Genomic DNA, 20205 nt, shown 5'->3' on the forward strand with positions numbered 1-20205 from the left:
AGCTTTAAACCATTTTCAAACTTATGCTCTTCAAAAATACTTTTTATTCCATCAGAAGGGTTGTACCTATTTAAAGGTTGCATATAAAATGATAAACGTTCACTTAATTGTTCTTACTGTGAAGAAATTTGTTTTTAAATTCATTGTGTTGTTCTAGGTCAGCACTTCATTCAATGCAACCAATAGAGCTAAACTTCTCTGAAGGCCTTGCAAATGGATCAGCATCCAATACCATACAGATTAGCATGGACTGCATCACCATGCGTGGACCTGAGGAGCCTCTTACTGTGAGTACTCGATATCCCTCACATTACACACTCAGCTAGCTCAGGCCCGGCTGCAGAATGAAATGACTGAAGGGACACATAAAAATTTTAAGGGGGCTTAACCTTAAACCAGAAATAAACACACGGATTACTTGCTTTTTTCAGATTTTTGAGCTCAGCGTTCCCTAAGACGAAACATTTCAGCAAATAGATGTCTTTTAATTAGCCATAACGATTCGCAATGCTGATCTTAGGTCAGCAGCTAAATACAATCACTAAAGTTAGGTTGCTGGTTGCTGATGTGTTGCTGGTAACGTATTTCATTAAACTATATAAACAATATGTTATGTCCAGTGTTATCAGTTAGCATATTATAATGAGATGAGTAACATAGCTATATACATACTTTAATCCGTTACTCGTTTCTCGTCTTTCATCCAGTTTTCCTGACCTGAGCACCTAATGTCTGACATTTATTCTCATCTATAATGTTTTTGGTGTTAGTTTAGAAGTTCATCTCTGCAATGTCTAATGACCCACGCCTTTTTGCGGTTCTGAGTGAGAAGTGATGTTATTCGACTTTATGCGGGGCTGCGTAGACATATTGGTAAAGTGTAAGATGAGACAAAACGATTGATCATCATGCAAATGAGCGGTAAAACCCCGGTCGCACATTCATTTTTTTTTCAATGGTGCCCCATTCCGAAAATGTCGCCCATGTTGCCCATCATGCCTAAATTGCGTCACTGCACATTGGTGAAAATAATACAAATTTGCAGGTCGCACATGCGAGAGCTTGTAAAAAAAAATGCTTGCGTTGCAACTCTTTGGTCCCAGTCTGGAGCCTTGAACATCTATGGGAGATTTATGTTACCATAAATTAGGGTTATGATAGTTTTGCATTTTACATTAATTTAACTAATCGTTGACCTTACACACTAAGCGCTGTAACATGCGATGCACTCAGCACGACAGGCAGCCAATAAAAATTGCTATGCTGCCAACAGAAATCCACGCTTATCTATTCCTGTCCAATCATCTTTTAGTGCGATTATTTATCTATACTTCATTTCCAGTTGGAGGCACATAGCCCTGCTGCGTAAAAAATAAATAGAAAAGGAAACCCCCAAAAATTTATTTTTACTTTTAATTCATTTAGTCTTGTACATACACAACACAGTTTCAATTAGTTATCTTTTTTTGTAAATCCTTGTTTTTGAACCTTCCCATGACTACCAAAAATAAACTGAGGGGGTACAAATCAGATCATTACGGTGTCATTACGGTTTGAAGATTAAATGCAAGACCCTTTTTTGATCACATCACCTCATTGTAAAATACAAAATTAATTCATACAGAAATCCCCCGCAATACTTAAAAACTCATTTACATGGGGATTTTTAAAACCTCCCACTGAATGGTCTCAGATGGGCTGTTTATTGATGGGAGCCTATTAACCTATTAAAGCCATATTTCTTTATTTATCCTATTGTTTAGTTTTTTTATAGTTTGTGTGTCTTTATATTAACTGTATAATATTTTTATTGAATATCTGTAACATTTTATAAGCATAAGAATTTTTAAGCGTCACAAATATTGTATCGCAAATATATCACATATGAAACTCTTTTGTTTACTGTGATCAGTCAGGTGAATAATTTCAGTAGTGGGGATTTTAGTGGTAAGCCCCAGCAGAAACAGTTAACATACATTTCTTCGTGGGTGTTTTAGTGTTTATTGGGGTGTTCATGGGTTTTCCCTGGTCATTCTGGATAGTTTAAGTACCAAAATGAAACGATACGTGTCTAGGTCCGGATGCACAGCGTTACATAAAAGGTCCTGATAGGAGTGATGTTTTGCTACAATGACACATCACATCTGAAGTGCTTTAGATTTAAATGTAGCGTTATTAAATTACGTTTACATTTTAAATGTTTTAAACATTAAATATTTAAAGTAGTTTTTGAATGAAAACATTAAGAAAAATCTAGTGGACTAAAGTGAATCGATGAATTATGAAGATGGAACAAATTTACATCAGTTCTACACAACAGACAATTTCTTCTTTAACGTAAGTTGTGATTTTTCTTTCTTTCTCTAATGTACATGGTACAAGGTTTGTTAATATATAGCTTCATCTCTTCTACAGTTTATTCACTCTTTACGTATTCTACATTTAGACCTTTAGCACTTTATTCTACGATTCAATGTGACATGAGCATAATCTATCAATTCCTCTGGCGAATTCTGTCAACACGGTTAGATTTGACATTATGTTTATACACGACAGAACAGCAATGGAAAGTTTGACTTGAAGTGTATGACCTGTAGCTGAGGCCTTGTAGGTTGTCTTTGGGCTCGCAGGAGAATTAGGTGAGGTGGTGGCTCCCCTCCCAACACAGGAATGCAGTTGTCCAGCAGTAAAGATGAGAAAAAAGGAAAGACACTGAGCAACGCTTTGCCTCTCCGGCCCTGAGGGATTATCTTTTCTCTTGATCTAGTGATTAATACCCCCCATACTTACAACACCGCCCGCCCCTTCGTCTTCACAGTAAGATCGGGTGTGGTACTCTGGATGGCACGCTAACACTCCGTCCCTTGCCAGCTAGCGTTGATGTTGATCGAAAAGCTAGGAACTATGGCAGCTTGCCAAGCACCAGGGCTCTGATGCTCATTATACTCTGAAGAACGAACTTTAATAAGAGGCGATGGTCGATATAGTTGCCCATCCCTTTAAGAACCAGCCTTTTTTAAAAAAAAAAACCTTTTTTAAATAAAGAAAAGGGTGTGACGGTATTAGTCAGTGGACAATTTGTGAGATGTTTGGCGCCCTTTGGTTCTGCGGTATGTGTATTACGCAGGGTTATATGTTTTAATCTGAAATTGCTCTTTCTTGGGGAGGTGTACTTTTTCTTTAGCTGCAGGGCAACAATTTAGAGTAGCACCTGCCGCTGCGATGAACTCAGGCTTGCGTCCTTTTCTGTCAATGTGAGCTCGTGGATGGGGGAGGAGAAAAATAGAGAGGGAGTAAGAGGTGTCGATTCAGGTAGCATGGAGGAATGTTGCCTAAAGAGTTGTATAAAGTTGTCTTAACATTAACAGCTGATAGAATGGCAAGTTGGAGCAGCTGAATGTTAGTGTATATATATACATAGATAACCACCCAATGAAAGTGCAGACAGCATTTTAAATAAGAATAGAGTTTTTTTGACTATGCATTTGTGTTGGTGTAGCCTTTGCCCTTAAAACGTAGGCTTGTATGTGATTTTTGATTGATAATGACAACTGTATAGATTTTGGTGGTTTGTAATGCTGTCTGCTTTTCATAGCTTTTAAGAATGGAGGGAAGATTAATCGCTCCACATTCTTACTGCGAGATCAAAACACATTTAGTATAGTTTGTATTAGTGTGAGGGGTTTGTATGAGCTTCGGTGATATCCAATAACACTACAACACCTGAAATAGGTGCTGACAGATTAGTTGGCGAGAACAGCTAAATGTTTTTGGTCTGGGCTTTGCAGACCAGCAAAAATTTAACATAAATCCCTTGAATAGGTTCAAGGTGGCGGGGTGATGTGATGTTTTGTTTAGGCTGTGTTTTGTTCTAGCCCTTGATTAGTCATTTGTAGTGTTCTTTTCAAGTGAAGCCTGACTCAGCATTAGACTGGAACACATCATTAAGGTGTGCTATCTTACAGCTATCCAGTATGCAACTACTGTTTGGCTTACGTTTTATCCTAAAAGCTTTGCATTTTTAAAGCTATTGATAGTTTTTACAAATAATTATAGTTGTTTGTATGCTGATGTAGATACAGTACCGATCACTTCAGAGAGGTGTTGTTAAAAAAGGGATTTCATTTTATTTAAGATTTAACTTCACAGTTAAGTCACAACTGCTAAATCACTGCTGAATCTTTACCCCACCAGTTTGCCTCAAGCAAAATGAAATGGCGCTGCCAAGATACAGAGTAATCCATTTAAATGTCTCTTTTTTTTCTTTTTTCTAACTCTCTCACTCTTTTCTTTTGACAACCCTTTTTCTTTTATTAATGCAAAAAGGCAGTCCTCAATAAATCTACGATTAGTAAATAACACACAAAAGGTGGTATATTTCCAGCAAGCATTTTTTAAAGACTTCTAATAGCTTTCTAAACACAGCCTACTAGGCATCTAAGATAAAACAATGCAAAATTCAGTCTGTCAGTGGAAATGTAACAGATGTCTAACTAGGCATGAGCCGGTATGAGATTTTGGCGGTATGATAACCTTAAGCAAAAATACCACGGTTTCACTGTGTTGTGGTTTTCCCATTGCACTTCACTAAAATTTTATTTTCAAATGTCTGCGTATACAATCAACTGCACACAACACATTTTATTTTTAAGCAACACACAACATGTAAATAAATATTTATAAAATAAAATTCATTTTTTTTAAACAAAACAAAACAAAACAAAACAAAACAAAACAAAACAAAACAAAATAAAATAAATGTTTAATCACTGTTGACTTTGCTTACATGATGGAATATCATACATCTCGCAACTTTTTTTGGCACCACAGACATGCAGCCAAATTTAAGTTAATTTTGGCTAGAAGTGGGTTCGCCGCATTATATCGTGTCTATAGTTAACATACATAGTAAAATGACGACTACTGCTTGCTGGGATATCAGTGTCATCATGGCTAAAGTGCATAGTTATACATCACATGGAACCCCGTTAGGGTGATTATACCTAAGGGAGCTCCGATTGATTGGACGCTGATCATTATCGATAAAAAAAAAAAAAACGCTTTAAGAAGTTTGAACGGCAGTCTCTATAAAGGCCAGTCAGAAGAGCACACGCACACAGATACAAACCTATGCAAACACGCACAACATAAACAAATACACGTAAAAACACATTCACAAACACACATACGCAGAAACTGTATTCTATCCCATCTCTTTATCCCTAAACCTAACCTTCACACAAATCTTTCTGCATTTATATGTCTGTCTGTCTATATCTACATTTCATCAAACTAAATAATATTTTTAACTTTCATCCTAGGCTTTTTCAAGCCAAAATATAGTTAGTTCACAAACTTTTACTTCATTTACTAATGCTTAAAACACCATCCATAAACACTTCTCAGCTTGTTTTGTCTGTGTTAAAGAATATGGCATGTAAAATTTATTCATGATTCTAACAATATATTTTATATCTTGCTGTATTGACTACCCTATCTCACGGCAAGTCTGATTTTCCGCTGTTTTTGTGCCTCTGGAGCACAAATGTCTTTTTCGTGCCACCCAGCACGAATTATTATAAATGTTTTTTGTGTCTGTGCAACGACTTCCCTTATCATGTCATTTTTTTTTTCCTCATTGTTTTTCCTATTTTTAAATCATTGTCACTTGGGGTTAGGGTTAGATTCGCGGTTTGCTTTAGGGTGTAATTTTATGTATTGGTTCCTACATGTTTTTCATACACTTTTAAAACTATTCTCGCCTGGAGTTGGGGTTTGGGTCAGGAAGTCGCAGAAAGTGATTCTAACCCGAACCCCAAGCAACAATGGTGAAAAATAGGAAAAACGATTAGAAAAACAAAAACAAAAAAGAAGATAAAGACTGAAAATGTTTCATGTTTCTTTAACTTTGAACAAACTGTTGCCAGTAAATAACATAAATGTAAAATATACAGTAAGTTACTGGCAGCTAGTTGCCAGTAATACCCAGTAATACTGTAATTTCTACAGAATTTTTTTACAGTGTATAACACTAATTTTCGTGAGATTGGGTTGGTATTAAGTGCTTATTTTTTTCTGACATTTACCATTGTCTCTGAGCCAGCTCAGTTTTAATGCTGCTTTACTTCATCATTTATATACTGCATGCATTAAAATGACATAATAATTGTTATAATTTTAAATAATTTGCCATTTTTTATATCATCGTTTTTAATGGTATCTTATAGCAATTGTTGTGCAGATACAGCTGCATTTCTTGACATTTATATTCATTGTGAATTTGCAGTGAGTTTGGTTTGTTTTTTCTGCACTGAGAAGTGGCAGACGCTGTATTTGTTAAGCTCTGTTAAGTTGTTTCTATAAGAAAGGGGGTGGAATATGTTGCATATGTTACCTGCCAATAAATAAACTGTTGTAAAATCATACTTATTTTTTTAACTTTAATATTTAATAATACTTTGATTTTAAAAATAGATAAACATATTATTTCACATAATAAATATAGATTGCTTTAAATAGGCCCTGCAATCGGTAATGCTTGTGTAAATAAGTGATGATGATTTAAATAACCTTTCACATTTAGTTTTTATTGAACTAATAACAGAATAAAATCATCCCTCCAACCCGAGACAAGGATCAAAACAAGAGAGTCAGGACTGGTGCCAATTATGCTGTAAAACAATTCTGAGGTTCAGAGTGCAGGTGTTGACTTTTGCTCTGTGATGTCCACAGGTGTTTGGTCTTTGACATCAGTAACAGATTATTATCCTGAACTACATCAATGCTACACACAAGCTCATCTGGGGAACCTGGTTAAATGGTGCTTCTGTATTTAGGGGTACATTTGATGTTAATCAAAAGCATCATGAATGCAGTCCATTTCTCACAAGATATATAAAGCTTTCTCCCTTAATTATTTACCTTAAAAATACATACTTTTTTATTCTATAACACTTCAGTTGTTAGTCCATGAACATTCTTTTGAAATTTTTACTTTATGCACATCCTTTCGTTTGTTTATTTGTTTACATCTTTCTCTTGGAGAGCTTTTGTGTATACTTTTGTGTATATTCTGTAAAGCAAGCTTGGGTTTTGAAAAGCTGTAAGCTACATATAATTTGAGAATAGAGATTTCTGCAGGTGATTTACTTACAAAACCGCACTTTAAAGAATACAGGCACAATATTTCACTTTCATAACGCCAACACAATCTTTTAAAAGCAACACCAAAATGGTTTAAGATATGCTTTTTGAGTCTTAAATTATGCCGCAAAGCCAGGAAATTGACGAGCACAAACCACGACCTTCAAGTCCAAAAAAAGTGCGTCCATCCTTCACAAATTAAATCCAAACGGCTCCAGGATGATAAACAAAGGTCTTCTGAGGGTAATTCGCGCGGTGTTGTTGTAGAAATATCCATATTTAAAACTTTATTAATGAAAATAAATACCTTTCGGTAGCACCGCCATCTTAGACTCCTCTGTATTCAGGAGAGAGTATTAGCGTAGTGTACGCACTTTTCTTAGTGACGTATGACAAATTCGGAGGGCGGGGGCACAGAGTAGCAGCAGAGTAGCCTCCGTAGGCTGCAGAAGCTCTCATCCTGAATGCGGACGCGACTAAGATGGCGGCGCTACCGGAAGGTATTTATTTACGTTAATAAAGTTTTAAATTTGGATATTTTTCTACAACAACACCGTGCGGATTACCCTCAGAAGACCTTTGTTTATCATCCTGGAGCCATTTGGATTTATTTTGTGAAGGATGGACGCTTTTTTTTGGACTTGAAGGTCGTGGACCCCGTAACATTACATTTAATCAACTGAAAGATCTAAAACTTTTTCTAAAATATCCGAAAATGTGTTTGTCTGAAAAACGATGGACATATGCAACTCGGACAGCTTGGGGGTGACTAAATCATGGGTTTAATATCATTTTTGGCCGAACTATCCCTTTAAATACTCTCCTCCCATAAACTTTGTGTCTGAAAGGAAAACTCCTACCAATGCATATGTGAAAAGGTCAGTCGCAAAAATAGCTACATTATGTCTTTTCACTACATTTCTTTAGTAAATCCTGACAGTAGTGTTTTAAAGTCAAAAGATGGTTTAATTAAAAGTGTAATGAATCACAGAACACATCATAAATATAAATAATTTATAACATAATTTATACAACAAATTTGCTAAAATTAATAGACCTTCCTACTATGGAATATATTAGTGACTGATGTGTTTGTCTTCAATATAGGTGTGTTCGACTTCATGCGGCTCTGCGCAGATCGATCGGCGGCTGACTTGAAGCAGTGCATGCCGGGTTAGTTATTTTGTCCGACTTGAGCTGGCGCTGAAGGCATGTGACTGTAACGCAGGGTTTTAAAGTAACGCGAGAGCGTTTCGAGAGTAGCCAGCTGGCTCAGCGTTGTGATGACGACACAGCTCTTTGTGATTGGTCGCCTCACTGATGACAACGATCACGTGCGTTCCAAATTTAATCCAACCTTTTGTTCCACTAATAAATATTATAAATTCATATTTTTCTTACAGGTAAAACACATTAATATGCATGCATATGTTATATTGTTTCGTGTAATAAAATAAAAATGAAAAAACAAACTCTATTGATATTTTAATAATATAGGCTTATTACCCGTTATTTTCGGGCATACAGTATAAGCAACAATTAAAATATTCGATATAAAATGTTTCTGGTTGCAACTTTTTATTAAAAGGTTTGTTTTTATCTAATTCACCATCTAATACACTTCATTCACGATTAAAAAAAGGAAACACGGCGCACACGTGACTACGGCAAGCCGCATGTGTCCGGCTTGACGGCTCCGTCTTCAGCTCCCCCCTCGACTGCAAGCGGCAAACCTCGCTGATCGGTCTGCGCAGCACCGGATGATCTCGAACACACCTAATGTCTTCTACTAAAGAAAATGCAGTCATGTGATGCAGGTCACATGCATTTGCTTATTTATATAACATAGTTAACAACTTTGCAGACTATATTTAATGTATGAAAAGGTGAGCAGAAGAAAAGATTTGGAACATCGTAATAATATCATGCTAAATATGATTTTGGGTCCAGAAGTGTTTGTGTGATATTAATGCATGTTCACCCTTATCGTTAAGGGGGTGATCAGGGGGTGACCCAGAGCTGCTTGAGCAGGTGTCTCCCAAAACACTAACCACCTGACACACGATACCTCACTAATCCTAGAGTTTTAAGCCCAAACAGTCCTTTAAGTGTCCATATAGATCTAAGTGCAGCATCCTTTGTCTGAACCACCGGACAGCGTCAGTTGTGTTCACCAAATTTTTGCAGAACTTGTTTGTTGTTACCTCATAGCGGTTACCTAATTTAGCAGTTTGTATTGCACGCGTGTATGAATATATATTTACCTCAGAGGTATGCATTGATCTGCCTTTTATATACAAAGGACATTGTTAAAAATGAATAAATAAAAAGTAATAGTACTCAATTAATATTAAATTAATAAAGGGGCAGGATGCATTAAACATCATAAAATGTATGAGATGACTTATAAAAGTATATGCCTCCCTAAAGCAAAAACTTTTTAGGGGCTTATTTTTCCTGATTGTCTCTGCTATAATTTGTGATTGTTAGGTGGGTCAGCTTTAGGGATCCAGCCCTTTGTGGCTATTGTCACCTGAGGCTGCCCCTAATGCTGTCACCTCTGACCCCACAGGACACATAAATATTTCAGTTAACCTCTGAGATGACCCAGAGTTGCTTTCTAAGGCAGCCCAATACGGACTATAAAAATATTTTTGGGATCTGATAAACAAAGCTTCAAAACAGCTTGTATCACACGAAAGGTCATCACAAATACACAGAAATCTTGCAGTAAAAATAAGAAGCAGGTTGCCTTTGAAGTGATTGGATATAGACATTGGATAATGAATTGCTTAACTAATATAGCAATATGTTTAATTTAAAATAAATTATAAATGTGGAATTATCAGTGGCCCTTTAAGTAATTTTACACTCTTGCAAAAGTTACCTGCAGCTCCTTCATTACTCACAATTTTCACATTGTGTTTGGTACGAAAGTGTCTTTAGGCCCAAAATAAATGTATTTTATAGTAGACGTTGCCCGCTGTGATTTCATTGCCACAATAGTGAGGGCTTTAACCCCTGTTGTAGATTGCAGCCAATGTTTTTCTAAAGTAATTAGAAGTTTGTTTAGCTAACTCTAATTGCCCCCATCAAAAGGGCTTTGAATAACAGCCACCCCCGGGTGTCAGGGTGTGTGCTACTGTTTGTTAAGACTTTTAAGATTCTTTTAATCAAAGCAATTTACAGTGCACTAAATGCTGCAATCTGCCCTCATCATGTGTAACTAAGCAGACATGAGACTGTTCTACGGGGGGTTTCGATTTGGGGTTTTGCAACTCTTTGCAAAATATAAATGTGTAGCGATTAGAAAACAATTTACTTAAAGGGATTGAATTTTTTTCAAATGTTTTCGTCTGTGGATTACATAAGGTGATGTTATTCAAAAAGAGCGATCGGTATCCTATAATGTTTGAACAATATTTTTTTAACAATCACTGAAACAGTAAATCTTTAAACGTAATTAGAAAAATATTATTTATAAGTTTACATTTTAACCTCTAACAGTTTACTGTTTCTGTAATTGCTTGCCTGGTTCACTAAAACCTTGTTCATGTTGTATGTAAACTTGCATTACCTCAAGCTGAGATGTGATTGCCTTTATTTCGTACCATCTCATGAATCTAACACTAAGATCTTTTTACATTTAAATATTCACAAAGGAGTGGGGCTGGACCTACCCTATCTAAAACAACATTAGTGTGTTCAAAACAAATCTACACCAGTCATCTCTGATAGATACAAGCTGTCAACTGTAGTCCTATTGTTTCTCATGGGACTGTCATAGGGACATGCTAGAGGCTCTTTGGGTGCTGGGAAGGGGGTCATTCTTATGCAAACATGGGCAATGGATGCTACTAGCAGAGAGAATTTTGTGCAAGGACATTGAAGAACTAAAAAGAGGATTTTTCCCAAAGCTATAGAGAAATGTGTCTGCAGCCATAGTCTTGTACAGTGGAAATTGATCATACCATCCTATTCATGATGGGTCTTTTGTTAGTTTTTATTCTTGGATTTGAAATTTTCTGAAATGTCATAAACTTTCTAATAAAAATATAATTATAATTAACGGATTATTTGTTTGTTTGTAGTTCATGTTTAAAACAATAAAAATTTTGATTTAAAATTTAAAATCAAATTTAAAATTTGGCAGAAAACACTCAACGTGACATATTTTCGTACAAAAGCGTCAATCAAAAATGATAGCAAAAAAAATACGTCCATTTAATAATGCTAGGTCTGGAACACAGTTTACAACTCCTTAGGGTTAAATCTTAAAGGAAGAGCCAGAAGACGAGTAACACCTTCCCAAAAAGTAGGGTGTGGTATTGGACTCAGGTATTGGACAGGTAATTTCTCAGGCCCTCCCTCTTTGTTTCCTGGTATATATGACATTCCCATTGAATTCCTATAGAGACTTTAAGCCTGTCCCGTTCACCTCTGTAGCCCGTATCACACTTTTAGGGGATAAAAGCAGACAAACAAGGGGTAAGAATCCTGGAGCCTGTGGAGCAAACAGCGGCTGCACTGCTCAACCTCAGCGCCAATATGTTGTACCTGGAGACCAATCCTCCCACATCCTACAGCGAGGTAAGGCCCTTGCGCTACCACTGCCCATCTGGAGAATAAGTTGGTTCAAGTCCTACATTTTGGGTTCTCAAGGAACCCTGTGGAGTGACTGGATTTTGATTTTAGAAAGATTGGCCTTAAAATTAGGCCTTAAATTGGGATTTTAAGACCAGGTGTTGATTTTCTATGGCGTTAAGCAAATTGTTTGAGCTGATACTGTTACTTTTGAATTTGTTTGCTTATTTGTGGTCTGGTGTTTTTTTTAAACTGGAAATACATTGGAAGAATAAATGTTTGGTTTACTTTTTAATATAATGTAGCAAAACATAACTTGGTGATGCAAATATTTTACAAAAAATGCGATGTCTTTAGCGAATTAAATATATTGCATCCAATGTTAACACCATATGGGTTGTACTGTGGCAGTCTATGTGTGAGAAATCAGTAGTCAGAATTATGTGAGTCTACTACTGATAAAAATCAGTGTGTATTGCTTTAATAGTTTGCCTAGCTGATGTTTTGTCTGCGGTGGACTGCTTTTGGGTTGAGTCAGGGTATTTGTCAAATAATGGATTTGTCTGAGACCGTGAGACTGATAATCTTGTTTGTATAGAACAATGGGCTGTGATTTGGCAGTTTGCTTTAAGAAAGTACTAATGCAATCTACTTTTACTACCTTTATTACCACTGATTGAAAAGTTATGTTGGTTACATATTTTACTGCGTAGCATGGACTCTTCATTATTGTGTAACTGCGCTTTAGCATCCTAAAATCATTATATGTCATTGCTTTATCAGGAAATGTTTAAAATTGTAACGATTCTTTTAAGTGAATGCAATTGTATTTGCTGAAAAAAAAACATAATTTCAAACTTAATTTTTTTTTTTAAATGATAATTATCAAATTCCTTAAGAAGGATGTATTTCGTAGAATTTTGTGATTGGGCAACATTGACCAATAAGGAGCGCATTCAACAATTTTTACCCAAATACAATTTGTTTTGAAAAATGTTACTTTTCATTTCTGACTTAGTATCTCACTGTTAAATGATTGTTAGAAAGATGATTCTTCTAAAGTTTCTCCATTCGTTGCATAATTAACATAAAAAAAATTCTCCTTCTGACCCATTTTAGCAAAATCCAACTTAAGTTATTAAGTGGAGACCATCTAAGATGGTAGCTGGATCTGTCTGTTTGTTTTTTGAAAAACCCATCCATTCCCGCCTTGCAGACATTAGTTTAGTGTGGGACTTCAGAGCTGTCTTCTCTGGCACAAAGCTGTTGTCAACACAACACCGTTAGCTGAGAGAATTGTGTTGGTAGAAACACAGTCCGGTCATCTCCCCCCTTTCCCTTGTGTTTGGAAAGCTGACTTTAGGTAACCAAACCACTGCCCACACAGCTTTGATTAATGCTCTTGAACGCTCTGTTTCACGTCTCTCTATAATCATGGTAGGGGTTATGGGTCCGTATACACGCATGTTTTGCGTTGTAAGAGGAGACATGGAGGTGCACGGAATTTATGAGGAAACAGATAAAAGTGTGTTTTTGTTTTGATCTACTTGCAAAAGTGTCAGATACGCTTTAGGTGACCAACTTTGCTGGTGTTTCAGTCCTGTATTTGGTTTTAAGGAACCTTGACTACTTTTCAGATCGGTTGCGTACGTGTTTGTCGTGGTCTTTCTGGTTTAGCTCTTTGGTCCTTAAGACGTGTCCGTCTTTCTCTCATCTAAAGGGTTTCGGGTTAAACACCCCCTCATCTATGTGATAGATTGCGGAGCCACTTTGAAGAATGTGCGCATCAGAGTGATCTGAGAAGTCTGGGAATTGTAATTGTTTTAACTGAGGTGGATACAGATACAATCATCTGCTCTGCCTAGCCCACTGGGTATGAAGTGTAAAGAGAATAAGAGAAACATTCCCACCTAACCCCCCCTCCACCTTTCCCGATTTAGTACTTAATGCTTTCTACCCCTGTGGTCACTCATCAAGACCTCACAGATGTTCTCAACACCCAGCCCGGGTTACAGTCTGCCCAGGTCACTGGAACACACCCAGGAATGGCAATCATCTCACCCCCCAGGCCAGGGTAATCGCAACTCCTGTCACTAGTCTGGAGTTAGGAGCCCTTAACTCCTGTGGTCATTCCAAATTTTCAGCCGACAGGTAGTACTTTAGATTTAAACAGCTGTTGTGCTGCCATAGCTGACACTTATTGTTACAGCATATTGTTAGAATGCATTGTGAAAAGGTGGAAACTTCAGTTTAAATTCAAACTATTTTTGATTGTCTTAAGGCTGGTTCAGATTGCTCCAACAAGCGGCAACATTTTAATTATTCGACACCAACTGGTGTAACACATAGAACTGTTGCAATACAAATTTAAATTGAAGTAATATTAAGTAAAAATTAAAAACATTTAATTGAAAGTAAAAAAATGAACAGGTAGTTATTTTGCTTGATTGTTTTCAGAGAAACTGGAACTAAACAGCAATAGAAGCAATAAAATGGGTTTCCTTATCAAATGATCTGAGATATCATTTAAATTTATATCAGAAATATGTCATGCATCTCAGCATTTACACCCCTCAGCCATTTGCAATCCAAACACATGCATTTTAAAATGACCTTAAACGCACTATGTTCATATCCAATTGCACCATCAACCTCCTGCATTTTTGCTAAGCATCCTGACTCTCCATTAAAGCTTAAGCAGTTATTAGATTGTTATATTTTGTTGTCCATTTTTGTTGTACATTTGTCTCAGACTAACACCATACAACACGTAACAATTGGGCAATTGCAACATTAAAATACCAAAGCAATTAATTACATCTTTCTCATTAAAATATAGAGTTTTACTAAACAGTGCACTCCGTAGTGCTTAATTTGCATATTTTTTACAATACGTGCGAGTGGGATTCTGATTGGACTGAAAGACATTCCAAGCTCGCATTCCATAATTTACCAGACTTCCTTAGACTGCTTAATAAAATAAAAGCTTAATCCTCTGATTTATTCCGACCAACCTACGTCTTTTTTAAAAAAAATCAGCAGAGATAATCAATGCTGACTTTCCAGGAAAGTGAACAATGACAACCCCTAAATACTAAATATTTGCTTAATTATAATATCTTGAATGATATAGTCGTTGCATTAAGAAGGACTATTAGTTTAATCACTTTGATTTCATTCATTCATTTTTTCCCACTATTACACTCTGATTAAAAGCTAAACAAACTTTATTACTTTTTATCTGCTTTGTGATGAATAAAAAAACTGTGGATGCTTGGCTCACCTGGCACACAAGTTAGTTGCGAAATCAGGCATTTAAACAACATATTATAATGATCTATTGCCTCATATGAAGCAAAAGTGCAGTTTATACCCACATCCTCTGCTTTATTATCACTGCATGTTTAAACATTATTTAAATACAGTGATTCTTAGAAGTTTCCTGGGTAGTTTCCCAGATTTAGATTGCATTATGTGCCTTTTCACCAAACATCTGTATTTTGCAGCTACAGCCTATGAGGTCATCCTCTTCCTTTCAAGATTTTCTGTGTCAAAGTGATATTAAAATCAAAGTACAGATACAACATCACTCACCCCACCCCGATAGATTAACCTTTAAAAGTTTTTAATTTCAAATTGATGCTAATGTACTCCTAATGGCTCTTAGTAGACGTGGCGCTCCCACAGCCGGATCAGATGCACAGGTTCACTTGTTTGGCCTTACTGACTTTAAAAGATTCCATTATGTCCTAATTGCTCCATTGTAAAGAAGTGTGTTTTGGAAGCTGTGTTGAGGCTGCAGGGTACTGCTCTAGAGTTTTGGACCTCTTTGTGTGTGTGTGTGTATGTGCGTCTGCACTTACAATAGGCTTCTTTTTATACTCCTACCTCCCTGGTCTATTGTTCCCTCAGACAGGTTCTTAAGAGCCTGAGACTCAATGTTTCCAGGAGACTGAGCAGACTCGTGGCACACACACACACACTATGACCCCGTCTGTACATCATCACAAAAGGCACCCTCTCTGTCTCTATGCCCTACGGCATATTGGGTCAGAGAAGTGACCCGTTCTCAGGTGTGTGTTTGGGTGTACAAAATAAGTGGTTTTTAATTGTTTCTTTGAAGACAAGAATGAATTATTCAAATACATATGTTCAAGAAAATCAATCTTTTATTTTTTCCCACTGGGTAATACCAGCAGCACCAGGAGACTTTTGTGTGTCTGTGAGAAAATAATAGGAAGAGATAGAAAGGACGACAGACAGGAAAAAGGAGAGAAAGAGGATAAGCGTGCAAGCTGAACAGCTGTCTTCATCCATGCCTGAAATAAACAAGAGACCCGGTAGAGATTAATGATGGTCTAAAGGGCCACACAACTATGGCACCTCATCCAAGAATGTTGCGTATATAAATGGAAAGGAATGGAAGGGTGGCTGGAAGAGTGGGGCAGGAAAGGCTGGCCTGACTCCAAAACATTCTCCTTATTCTCAAATGACAGTCATTTTAATTCCTCGGTGCGCAGGGCAACAGGAGTCGTGTGAATTGTGTAACGCCCATTTACTGACTGACCCCACCTACCTTTGTTTTTAGCACATCTTTCAAATTCATTTAAAGTTTCCATTCATTTCTAAAGAGCACTGGCCTCTTCAACACTGTAGTAAATGTTGTATGAAGATGTAATCGATCCTAACTTGATTGTTGTTTACATATGGTCTAAAAAGTGATGTTTGTCTGCTTGGAGAAACATGATGTCTTAAGGGAACCTTTAAGAATCTTTGGAGGCTTGAAACTTAGGAGTTGTTATAAAAAGGAGTTTAAAAATTTGAGGGGTAGTCTCAATTAGATGCTACTTTTTTATTACATATTTGAATATATTTGTTATATGACAAACTGAATCAGTGGTACTTTTGGATGATTTTAATAACACTTCACTAATAATTGCATATGTTTCCTTTCTATATGCACCACGAAACACTTACGCCTAATTCACAACATGTGCGTACGCACATTATTTTTTTTTTCAAATGCATGCTTTCCGCAAAAGTTGTGCACAGACAATTTCAGAGTAGTCACTAAAGCAAAAGATCTAAAAAATATATATATATATATATATATATATTCATTATTGATTTTGGGGGTTTGCTGTAAGTGGAGGAAGCAAGATGTGCTGTTCACTGGCGTATCAGGTATTGATAAATAAGTAGCTTTGACTTCACCAGAGAAGTGAATCTGTATCTTAAATAAAACAGACAGGAGACTTTGATCAAGTGATTGATGAAAAAGAAACCAATACAAAAAATAGCACAAAAAGATTAAATGAACGGGAAGGACTGGTATATTATATGCACGCAAAATTGCAATTTGGCATATGTATTGCACAACTTTTCAGCCTGCGTTCTATTTATACACAACACCTGATTGAAATATAATCATAATGATATATAATAATGATATATTTTTTGATTCACCTCAAATGTTGACTATATATATAGAAAATTATTATGTACATTATAATTATAGCATATGTGATTGTTGCATATGTGTGGTATAAGTTGTTCTTGCATTTTTTTGAACATTTGAAAAAAAATATTCAAAAGTGTTGAATCAGGATTTGTTTGTGAAAACGTCTGTACGCACATTTCAAACACATTTGTGCATACACATGCTTGATGAATGCGACCCAATGTTTGGAGAGCATTGTAAAACTTCTGACCACATGAAAATTTCCACCTTTTTGTTTTGATAAACCTTATTTATAATGGTTGACATCCAAGAACATTGCTCTTACACAAATACATGGGCAGGGCTTTTTGTCAAACACTTTGAGAAAGAGAATAACCTCTTGGGTCATATTTCTCACTGACTTAAACATACAAAGGCTTATTTAAGTCTTCCGAGCACTAACTATTTCTTTAAACCCACCATTACATCATAGCCTGATGTATTAACATCAAAAGAAGTTGTATTTTGGCAACAACTCATTAATGTTTTGATTTATATTATTTCTTTGTGCTTATGACAGTGCTAATACCGTATCATTTTGTCCAACTGTTGAACACCTGAAAAGATACTGAATAAAATGCTGCATGTTTTTTTTCTATTTTCTTTCTCTAGCCACAGTACACAAGTCTGGGGCTTCTCAACAGCATGGATCAAAATGGTGGATCCACCTCCACCAGTCCCTACAACAACGACCATGCCCAAAACAACGTAACGGCTCCGTCACCCTATGCCCAGCCCAGTTCCACTTTTGAGGCCCTGTCTCCATCACCTGCCATCCCATCCAACACAGACTATGCTGGCCCACACACCTTTGATGTGTCGTTCCAGCAGTCCAGCACAGCCAAGTCAGCCACCTGGACGGTAAGACAAAGCAGCTGTGCATATGTTTACATTTTATATTACTTTAAACATAAAAATATATCACCATTCATTATCTACATATTGAATGAATGCAAAATGTAAAAATTATTTTGGACGGTTCCAAGTGAAACAAAAAAGTGCTTCCAGTTGCTTAATTGGTGGATTATTGTGTTAGTAGCACAAAGGTCATGGGTTCAATCAAGTACATGTGTTGATAAAATATAGCTTATAATGCTACAAAGTCACTTTAGATAAAAACATGTGCCATATGCATTAATATAAATGATTGTTAATGTAAATGAAAACCAAAACACAAATAATATAACTGTTTTTCAATTTACATAATGTTTTTATAGTGTAAAAAATACCAAAAAAAGAAGAAAAGACACTATAGCATGTTCCTCTTTAAACTCTATTGGGGTTAAGTGTCTGGCTTTAGGGCAACAACCACAAGTTTGTACAGCAGGAAATTGTACCTCCTTCTCTTTTGTCACAACAATTTATACCTCTACATGGCACTTGTGTTTGAATGTGAGTGTATCTATGAGGAACCAAGGACCATATCTTGAGTTAAGTTTGAGTATCTTGGATTCTTTATCCTCCAAGAGAGGAATAACGTTTTTTTTTTCTTTTTTTGCCTGATCTCAGCTTTAGGCATTTGATCTAAATGAAAGTTGTCAGTTACATGACTCCACCTGGGTTAAGAAAAAAGCCCCCCGAGGTTTAAGATGGCCTTGTTTACAGCAATGTCATGAGAATGATGATTGGCTTCAGATTTCAGGCAGGAAAGCAGAGTAGGGTTTTGTTATAATGCAGTAACCGTCTTATTTTTAAATATCTTATGTGATTCAGTAATCTTTATACATTGCATCAAACCTGTGCATGTTAACAGTTCAAATAACTTTTTATGGATTTACATACAATTATTAAAAAAAATTCCTAACTGATAGGCAGTATTAAATTAAATACTGTGAACAAATGTAAATTATATCCAGAAATGGCCATTACTGACCCCTGCCGTTGAGTCCTTTTTTTTTGCGCATTGCGAAGTTTTTTTAAACCGCTATACAGCATCCACATAGCGGAAACAATGAGCATCCGTAAACATTGCGTTAGTTATTACTGTCACTTTGTTTTGTTTTGTCACCCATATAGATGTCACCTTCTGACAGTCAACCGGCTAAACCCGCTAGTCTAGTTATAGTGAGATGGATACATGCAGTCATGAAAAATGGACTTTCGCTAAAACAGTGCTCCCTTGTGGTGGTTACTTGTGTTAGCTAATAAGGTTTCCGTCAGTCAATAGTTTAAAAAATGCCAATAATATGCCAAAGTACAGTTATGTCCTTTTGTTAATGTGAATACATGTAATCAATGTCAAGGTTAACCTGAGCCTTGTTTTTCAAGCCATTTAATTATAATGTTCATTGTGAGACATCTATTATTATTTTATGCTAATTGATCCCAGTCATTAAACACCAATGTCTCATTAATCCTGAATTTGGCAGATTACAGTCTTGGAAAATTACAGCCAGTTGCGGTAATGCCGTCTTGCATCTTTAGGTAAACAAGTTGTTCAGATTGGTTTGTGAGACATTCCCTATGTGCTCATTGGCTGCAGTTCAGTGTGGGATTGTGACATTTACCCTATTCCCACAACAGCCTTTGTCATCTTTACTCCTTCACCAACACAACAGCAGTTGTCAGACACCTGACTGTACTTACAGAAGAGTTCTGGGTGTGAGAAAGACACCACACCCTGGTAGTCTCCTTTAAGACATCCCTATTCATATTTCCGCTTCTCACAGTGCATAGAACATTGTGTGAAGAGCTCAAAATACAATTGCACTGGAAGATTTTCATGTGCAATGCAAGGAGGGTTGGTTTTATTTTCATTTAGCTAAATTAAAAGGTGTATTCCATATGAAATACATTAATGAAGCCAAGCCACACTGTTTGAACTTAGGGTCTGGCCTCAGGCAATTATTCTGATTGTTGTCTTCTGGGTTTTTTCCTTTTTTGCAACACCTGTATCCCACAGATGTACTTTATACACCGCTCAATCCTGCATATGACTTCAATGAGACACACACACACACAATCATTTCCTGGCATTG

General features: G+C 36.5%; 1 protein-coding gene across 8 annotated transcripts in view; it reads left to right on the forward strand.

Annotated features, from left to right (window-relative positions):
* tp63 (tumor protein p63) overlaps window positions 1-20205 on the forward strand; it is a 44999-nt gene that overhangs the window by 9709 nt on the left and 15085 nt on the right. For 7 of the 8 annotated variants that reach the window (XM_065240733.2, XM_065240736.2, XM_065240735.2 and 4 more), the window contains exons 1-2: window positions 11563-11733; window positions 17840-18088. In XM_065240733.2, the coding sequence (XP_065096805.1) occupies window positions 11692-11733; window positions 17840-18088 (291 nt within the window). In that variant the 5' untranslated portion in view covers window positions 11563-11691. Of the gene's footprint in view, window positions 1-157; window positions 288-11562; window positions 11734-17839; window positions 18089-20205 lie in introns of those variants that run through there. The other variant, XM_065240748.2, reaches the window with a different exon arrangement.

Source organism: Paramisgurnus dabryanus, chromosome 7 (genome assembly GCF_030506205.2).
Source record: "Paramisgurnus dabryanus chromosome 7, PD_genome_1.1, whole genome shotgun sequence".
Taxonomy (NCBI): Eukaryota; Metazoa; Chordata; class Actinopteri; order Cypriniformes; family Cobitidae; genus Paramisgurnus; species Paramisgurnus dabryanus.